Source organism: Larus michahellis, chromosome 5, assembly GCF_964199755.1.
Source record: "Larus michahellis chromosome 5, bLarMic1.1, whole genome shotgun sequence".
Classification (NCBI taxonomy): domain Eukaryota; kingdom Metazoa; phylum Chordata; class Aves; order Charadriiformes; family Laridae; genus Larus; species Larus michahellis.
In genome coordinates, this window is record NC_133900.1 from 37,512,461 (window position 1) to 37,521,662 (window position 9,202).

Sequence of the window (9,202 nt, forward strand, 5' to 3'; positions counted from 1 at the left end):
CACCCAAGAGAACTTCAGCATCCCCAGTCCTGAAAGACTCTGCCAGCAATTCAAGGGGACACGCTTTCCTCCTGGTTCAAACCAAAGCGTGTTACTGCCTCTGGTTGAGAAAACCTGTGAACCCTCAAAAGAGTGCCTGAAGCAAAGGGGCTGAGCACTTCCAAACTACCCGCAGCTAAGATGGGAGCTGGAGCCCAGCTGTACCAGCAAACACACCTGCCATGTCTGCTGGGCAACACTGCATGGACTCCAGGGAACATTTTGTTTAAGTACGTTTCCTGGACAAATTTTTCCAAAAAACATTTCCACAGGAGGGAGAGTCAGAAATGTAATCAACTAAAAAAGCTCTTCTTGTAGCTCAACCAGGAACAAACCCACTCGTATCTACCCTTCATTAGCAAAAGCCAGTAAGATGTCTTCTGACCTTCATTTGACATGGATGGCTGGCTGCACATTCGCCCCACAGACAAATCAAGACTGTGCTGATCCTGGGAAGCTAGAAAATGCCATAAATCCTAATCAAACTAAATATTATCCAACCATCTGAGCTCAGACTGGCTCAGAATAGAGACCCTTTCATGTCTTGTTTCACAATCATGCCATTCAGCTAGTATAATCCCTTGTTAGCTTCATGCAGATGTAATAAGCTAAAGAGAATGCTTGACATAAGGTTTGTTGATGTCTGAAGGTTACAGTAACATCCTTCTATGTTACTGATTTTAGCTAGTTCATAAATGCTGCCAGTAAATGGCAGTCAACACTTGGAGCAATTGATGTGACATATGGATTTTAATGCATTTGATTAATCAAACATGGTGGTCACCAAACACTGGTGAGTAGTCCTGTACTCGTCAATTTTAATTTCAAGGAGGCTGGGATTTAATCAATTCCTGTCAGAGCCAGCCATGGCATGACTCAATGCTATACACCAGTCTCTCTGTTAAAGACAAATGCACCTCTTTGCTCCCGCTGGAAATGTTATGTTTAAACAGTTTGAAGAACAGCAAGAAGTATAAAGCACAATTTAAAATGCAACAAGTGAGAGAGAAAGGAAAGTTGGGTGACGTAGCTACAGCAGTTGCAACAAACTTTCAGAACTGTTCCATCCAAAAAACCAGTTTGCCTGGAGGGTGAATAACAGTAAGATACAGGAAAATAAAAGTCGAATTAAAAGAAGTTTACAAAAATAAGGAGATTCTGGGCAAGTGCTGCTTTCAATGATTCTGTTTATTTATTACAATAAGAAGACCAACGTAAAAAGTTTAAAAGAAAAATATTCTTAAGAGAAAGGAAATACTTCTGCCTTGCTTTAGTGGAAAAGTTAATGCCACTTGCTCCAAGGAGCTCTGGGTACCAAGACCGAGAGGGTTGCTAGACCCAGTGCCATGTGTCTGTGGCCTCAGCCCCAGGGTACTTCATCATGCTAGATTGTTGTCCAAATTTTGGGCAACCAGAGCATTTGGAAGTCATCAGCGTCAGCCCATTGTAGCCACTGATGCAAGACCCACAGGCTGTCTTTCCCTCTTTGCCACTCAGTTTTGCTGCTCTAGCACTGTGTCATCTAGACGACTTTCTACCTCACCTGTATTTCATAGCAGAGCACACAACTGCTTTGGCATTTTGCACAACTTGAAAAAGTGAAAATTTCCAGATCTGGATGTTGAAATAACATCTGGGAGCACACAGGAACCTTCTTAAAAGGATTTGCCACCAATAGAGAAATTGTGGATTTTTGTGGATTTTCCATCCACAACTGACACCTTCTTGCGAGGCATTGGTCGTCTTTCTTTTCCATCCACATATTCATGTCTCTGCTTGATCACTTTGTCCTAAGCTCCCAGCCCTCCAGCTGTGCCACACATGGTGTCCCTATGTCCATGATTAGTTTTTGCACAAAGGAAATGAAAGCAGGCACGTGCTGGAGGATAAGGGTAGCTTCAACCCTTTAAAGGAACTATAAGACAAAAGCATTCTTTGTTTTTAAAACCAAAGTCAGTGACCTGTGAATGTTCATCAGGCACGAAGCGTGCTGTACACCTCTGCCTGTGCTGCTGCTGCCCAGTAAAGCCTGACGGAGCCATTGTCTGGGGCCAGGGCTACGGCAGGTGCCACCTGGCTTGGATCAAAGGTGGAAGCCCATCCGTGTATTACCAACACACCATAAGACAACCCAAATACAATTCATTTCAAGCAACATGCAGAAAACAGAGGTGCTTAGCAGAACAGAAGGCAACAAACATGACAAAGACTATGTGCCCATGTGCCTGACAAGTGGGTGAAGGAAAGGACCCAACTCCAGTGCTCACTCACCCTCCCGGTGGGAAGGTCCTCCAGACCCACTCCAGAGTGCACCCTTTTACATGAGTCTTGAGTTTTCCGATTTTGCTTTGATGTTTACCACGGGAAGTGGCTCTTGTGTGCCAGCCCAGGGCGGTGACACGGGCACCCCATGGAGCAGAGCCCAAAGGGCTGGGGGCTTGTGGGGCAACACACCTCCAGAGCTCCAAAACACCTTACTTGCGCAGGAGCAGAAGGTGCCCAGGTTGCTGCCCTCCACCAGGCATGACATGACAAGCCACTGTCACTGGTTTGGTAGCCACCACAGGAAACCCTTCTGGTGGCTCCCCAGGTGTTGTTGGCACCTGCAGGCTCAGATCCTCCCAGAAACAACAAGGAGCTGCTGCTGCCAGCACTGCCCATGGCAGAGGTGCTGGGGCCTCCTTGCTCCAAGGTGCTGCTGTGGAAATGGCACTGGGTACCCGTTCATCTCCTTCTCCAAACAACTGACCTACTGGTACGGTCAGGACATCTCTTTCTTACCCTATGATCTGTCTTGCAGGAGAAAATAAATCAGGGTTTAGGTTATAAATGTACTATGGCTATGTTTATAAACACTAGTTTTAATACAGTAACAGTACTTTGTTTAAACAAGCAAACTTCTTTATTAAGATAGGCTGCATAGAAGGTACATTTAAGGCATTGTTTTCATTTGGACTGTCTCCATTTGGCCCCTCTCATTTTCTTGAAAATCAGCCACCTGCCACATCAGCATATTCCCATCTTGAAAATTTGGACATTCTTTTTATTTTCACTGCAAGCAGAAGAAAAATATTTCAGAAGAGAAGCACTACGCTTGAATTTAACAGAGGCATTTTATAAAGCGGGCTCTCCTGTGTCTTTCTATGTGTTCAATTAAATGCAGCGATGCATTTAATTGCATCACTTACAGCAAACATTATCGCAAAGTAAATGTGATGCAAAGATTTATGAATCACACACACAGAGCGAATAACTTACCAGAGACAGCCTCGCTTCAGGCATTGTTACCTACAAAAATCTGATAAAGCCATCTGCAAATCTGAGAAGTATCAAACCACATGACAAATCTCGCAATGAGTAAAGTGCCCGTTACAAAGCACTAATGCAAGTCAAACTGCGCAGTCCCTGAAGTGGGAAACTGTTCCATCGCGTACAAAATTTCCCCCTTTCCTGTGAGAGTTTGGTGGGAAGGGTGCGCGTCCTGACACATCTCTGCATCCCAGGCTTCACTAAAATTTGAATGCGTGTTTCTCTGAAGGCTGGAAATTTTAGCCAAGTGTCCCTGAGTTTAGGAACATTAGATTTTTTTTTTTTTTTTGGAAGTCCCATACATGATATTTTGGGGTGCTCCGTTTAAAAATCTCAGTTTACCAAGCAAGTGCAGATACAAAAAGGAAGCGCTGGAATGCAAACTGCCCTAGATCTTCAGTTTGCTTCCCTATCTTAATCAAATCAAGCTGGTTTACTCCTCATGAAATTCAAGAGGCTTACAATCACCCAAAAGCAGGGATTATCTGTACTAACAGTTTTATCAGGGATCTTTTAGCCAGAACGCAATGGAGCAGATTAGGAATATGAAGGGAAAAATCAAGTGTAGGGGACGTAAAACACATGTAAAGATGTGAGGAAAAGACCTGGCTGAAGGACAGCCCTTGTGCTAAACCCTGCAGAGGCAGCTCAAGCTGCTGTGTCTGTTTCCAAAGAGCTTGTGGGGGGCTACCACACCAGGTTTAAATTAAGATCCGCTGTTGTCACTGCTACTGGACGCTAAGTGTGAAAGAGACCTGGGATTTGCACTTGAGCACCCACTTAAGAATGGATTAGATTTAAGATTTAAAAAAAGAAGAAAAAAAAGAAGGCAGGGAGGGAGATCAGCTTTGGTCTTACAGTTAATGGGCTGCACTGCAGAACCAGGATGGGCAGGGCTTGTGCTGCACCTTTGCTCCAGGTGTCTCATGTTATCCTGGATCAGCCACAGCAACCTCTCCTGCAGTACTCCTGATGCGCACAGGGCTCTCCAGGTGCCCACACAGTCTTGTATGGCTAAAAGAGCCCAGGGACAGCACTGCCTTGGCCATCAGGGAAGTGCCACTCCCTTTAAAAAGTCCTTTTAATGGGCTTAAACATGGGCTGGAAGTGACCTGCAAGTTGGCTGTTGAGAATCACCTCAGTTAATTTAGAACTGACTGTTTTGTCATTGACTATGGGATATGCCCATATATCTGTTTCTATGTCACTACGTTACACTATTTGTCTCAGCAACTACTGGTCGTGCAGCTTGTTAAGAAGGGCAGAAAGATCTCTTTGTCCACCCCTCCTCAGGAGTGGGATGAACTGTACCATAGACTCCTTGAAGTGAAACGACCATTGCTTATGACTATGAACCATTTTTCGAAATTCTTCCAATAAAACAAAGGGTTTTATTCTTCTTGCATTCATGCCAAGTCAAACACTTAAGAACAACTCCAGACTGAACTAGAAAGCCACTGAGTATGCCAACTACTGAATTATTAAAGAAAAAACATCAGGATAGTAGCTGATCACCTTGCACCCTTTCAGACCAAAATGCATTTTTCCAAGCGTGTAAGATGCCAGCAAAGAAAGATGATTAAGAAAAAAAATATCTTGTGTGTGCAGCTGGATTAAATCCCATGTAATGTACAAAACATGTACAGTACATGTCATATGAATAAGACGTAAAGCCCATCATGTGTTCCTTAAGGAATTGAGTGGAAATAAACAGCGGGTTTGCCTACAGAACCCTTTGCGCTATGTGCAACGCTGTATGCAGGAATCTACCACGCACCCGTCTGGAACCGAGGGATCATGCCCAAAAAATGAAACATCCGTGAAATGTAAGGCTGGATCTCAAAGCCCATCGTTTTGCTCTGAGGGAGGATCAAATATACTATTTGGATGTCTCTTCTGTATCTCCACGACATGGATTTGCACTCTCTATGTGCGATACTTAGCATTTCTCTTTGACTTTTATTGTACCGATTTCAGCCCATTTACTGTCCTACGCAGATCATTGTATCTCATGCCATTTTGCACATTTTTATTGTCTTGTTTCTGATATCTAATCCATTACAAAAATACTGAATTATATACTCTACCTAAAGGAAATCCCACTTAATAAGTCTTTCCAGTTTGACTGTAAAATGCTGATTACTGCTTTTATACCACAGCATTTTAAACTGCTGTGACTTCATCCTTTAACAATTTCAGCTGAATAACTATTTCTCTGCTTATGTGAATGTCAAGTGGGGCTATGTAAACTGCCTTATTAATGTAATGGAGCAACATTTCTGTTTCCTCCTACTCTGCTAGGCAAGTTATCTTGCCAAAAAAATAAATCTCATGGATTTGATCAGATTATTTCTGACAAACCTGTATCAGCTTTGCTTACTCTCTTTTTTACCTCTGCCTGTCTGCAAGTCAATTGCATAATAACTTACTCCGACATCGTTCTAGGCAGCAAAGATGGGTAGGCTCCTAATATGTAACGTGCCAGCACCTCTTTTCTCCCCTTGTCACAGATTGTACTGTGTGTGCCCTTTGATTCCTTGGTAATTTTTTTTTTTCTTTCCAAACTATAGGTTTACCAATTCTCTTTGCGATTTCTCATTTGCTTGGGTTTGTGTTTGTGTTGCACTCTGGTGAAAATGTTACCAAAATTTTGCAGATTTGCATACCTTTAAACATACTTTGACACACTTTCACGCTTCCTTTAAAATATTATTTCCTTAAATGTCCTTGATACCTTTGACACTTTTCCTGTTCTGGTCTATCTTCCCTCTATCTTGGTCATTTGAATTTTGTAAATGATATGCTCACAATTAATCTTTCCCCAGCCCCAAAGTCAGAAACATATTTCAGGCTTCCCTTTCTTGAGATCTATGTATTTGTAATTTTGTAAATGCCCGTCACTGCTGTTCTGCCACTCTCACTTCTTTCCTCTGCTGGAAAGAGAAGTTCTGTTATTTCATTAACATAAATTGCCTTTCCCCACCAAATTAAATTCACAAGCATTTCCTCTTAGTTTGTACTGAGAGGACAGTCTACAGAGGTTTCCAGTCAATCGTAATGGGGAATAACAATGCTCATTAAGTACTGATTTTCAATGTTTTCAATTTGTTTTAAAAAATTATTCAATTGTGAAAGAAAAAAATACCATCTCTCGAATATCAGGCGATCTTTTTCTCAATTTTTAGACAATATGAATGGCAAAATGGTATTTTCTCCTAACATTTGGCATTCTTACTCTTCTCTGTGAAAGGAAGTACAGGAGACTGTGTCTTGAATGTAAACATTTTGTGGTAAAAGCTGCATATTTGTGTGGGATCTTTCATGTTTTCTGATGGGGAGCGAGGAAGAGTCCAGCATTTTATTCAATGGTAATGTGTCCCTGTATGAACGTGACAGGTAATCCCCCTCTGAGATTAACTACAAAATTCCCTAAGAATTACAAAGGTGAATATTCAGTACTCCCAGCTAACTGGATCCAATCTAAGCCGTTTCCAGGTATCATGATAAAAGCTGTTGCAAGGGGCTGACAGTTGAGAAGACACTGCCAAAACTGCAGTTTAACAGAGTGTGAACGATCCAAAGCCAATAATCTACCAGTTAATGGGGGTGCGAGGGTGAATATTTCGCTCGTATATAGGGAAGGGAAGGCTAGGATTTCAGTTAAGTGAGTACCTGTTTGAAAGGCAGAGGACACACTCGTTTGAGTAGGTCTCTCCATCGGTCCCACAAACTGGATGGTAGTCCCTTGGACATCCAGGCACACCATACTTGTAGCAAGCAGGCTAAGTAAGAACAGGAACATAAGAAGTCTAAGACAGGCCATGTGAAACAGGTCTCCGATCAGCTTCTGAAGAATACCGACACACTCGTGCACAGAAAGGAGCGCTCGACAGGAGCTGGCACAGCACTATAAAGTGCCACTTTATCTTTCATGCTGTTATGTGAATGTATCGCTTTGAGGCTTGGCTTCTACTGCCTGGCATGGCTTCAGCCCTCGGCTGTGGGGAGAGACCACCTGGAGCGTCTCGTCTCCTGGGGCATCATCTCCTGGGGCTGAGGAGGGGTACCGGAGGGGTGGCCTGGCTCTGATGCACCTCTGGTACCCCTGCTCAGCTCCAGGGCCGTCGACCCAAACCCAAGGCTCTGGGGAAGGGACCACCCTGCACTGGGACGCCTGGCTGGTGACCTGGAGGGCAGGTGGGATCGTCCTTCCCGGGGACGACGGGGCAGGCTGCACTCACCGGGATGCTGGCAGCGGCTTCGGGGCGCAAGAGGAGCCCTGTGGAGAGCAACCGGCGTTAACGGCTTCTGGTCCCACCTGGATTCGCCCTGTCCCGGCAACGGCATGGATTTCCCCCCCGACCTCCCCCGGACCAGCTGGTGCCCATTACCGGGCTCGTTCTCGACCACCCGGTGTCCCGTCCCGGCAACCCCCGTACAGCCGGTGCTCGGCACCGTCCTGTGCCGGTTCTGCCCGCTGCTCCCGGCTGGTTGATGCCCGCTACCGGCTTAGATTCCGCGGCCGCTCCTCCAAGCCGGCCGGTGTCCTGTCCCGGCACCCCCCGATCAGCCGGTGCCCGTTACCGGGCCCGATCCCGACCAGCCCGTGTCCGGCACCGTCCTGTGCCGGTTGTCCCCCCTGCCCCGGGATGGTTGATGCCCACTACCGGCCGGCCGGTGCCCGGTACCGGTTCAGATTTCCCCTTCCCTGGGAAGGGACCGTCCGGGGCGCGGTACCGGCCCAGTTCCCGCTTCCCAGTGACCGGCTCTCCCTCCCGCGACCGCCACTGCCCCGGCGCCGTGCGACCGGTACCGGCGAGGAGGACGGGCAGCAACACCACCACCGGCACCGCCATGTCGCCGAATGGAGCAACGGCGGCGGGCGGGGGCGGGGGCGCGGGGCGAAACGGCCGCGGCGGAGCGCGGGGGGCGGCGCGGGCGGGCGCGCGCTGGGGCTGGGAGGGGGCGGGGGGACCTGGATGCCACGCGGGGGGACCTGGGGGTTGAGGACCCGTGGGGCACCCACGGGAGTGGGAAGGCCTCGGGACGTACCGGAGAGGCAGGGAGTAAGGATGCACCTCCAGAGGCACCTCCGGGGGTGGAGAAGGGATAGGGACCCTCCCGGGGCGTGCTGGGGGGATGTGGGGTTAAGGTGCCCAAACGCTGTCCTCGGCAAGGAAGCCTGTGCCTGCCCTACTGGTACGTCCCCACGGGGTTGATTATCGCTGCCATTTCCATGGGGAACGCCCAAAATATGCAGCAGTCAGCAACTAATCAAGCTCCGCTTCTGCGACGCACAGAGCAGGGCAGAAGCCTTACCAGGACCATGCTCACAGGACAGAAAGCTTTAATGTCAGGGCTGTGCAGGGAGGCGGCAGAGTTAATGGTGGGCCCCTGGCTGTAATTTCAGCATTCCCTGGGATTCCCTGCTTGACTTTGCCTTGTCAGCGTTGTGCTTTGATTGCAGAGTGTCTTGGGCAACATGGGGAAGTTGGAAATAAGCATGCAGTGCCATGTGGCTGTTAAGGTCATAGCCCCCATCTCATCATATAGTGACATGAGATGGTTTGTGCCCAGCTATGAATGCATTCCTGCCAAGAGGAAGAGAAAATTAACACAGCCCCAGCAATAAAGCCAACCCACCTGCATCCGAAGTCATGGGAATCCAGGCCAGTGGGAGCTGGAAAGGCTTGGCACACTGTCCTGCCGGCATGACTGGGTGTCTCGGCAGCGTGGCTCTCCAACGAGGATCTCATCTGTTAGGTGCTGATAAGAGCGGTTAGCTTTGCAAAGCCCGGGGGTAAGCTTTACGCAGAGTCTGGCTCTGGAATTGTTTTTATGCAGTTTCCTAAAA

At 47.2% G+C, this 9,202-nt stretch overlaps 1 protein-coding gene across 1 annotated transcript; it reads right to left on the bottom strand.

Annotated features, from left to right (window-relative positions):
- Positions 1-2,955: 2,955 nt before the first annotated feature.
- SPINK2 (serine peptidase inhibitor Kazal type 2) lies at positions 2,956-8,213 on the bottom strand. The gene is made up of 4 exons (XM_074588501.1): positions 8,162-8,213; positions 7,590-7,627; positions 7,021-7,130; positions 2,956-3,091 (listed from the first exon to the last, which is right to left on the bottom strand). Exons 1-4 carry the CDS (start codon positions 8,202-8,204, stop codon positions 3,046-3,048), a joined length of 237 nt encoding a protein of 78 aa, XP_074444602.1. The 5' UTR covers positions 8,205-8,213; the 3' UTR covers positions 2,956-3,045.
- Positions 8,214-9,202: the final 989 nt, after the last annotated feature.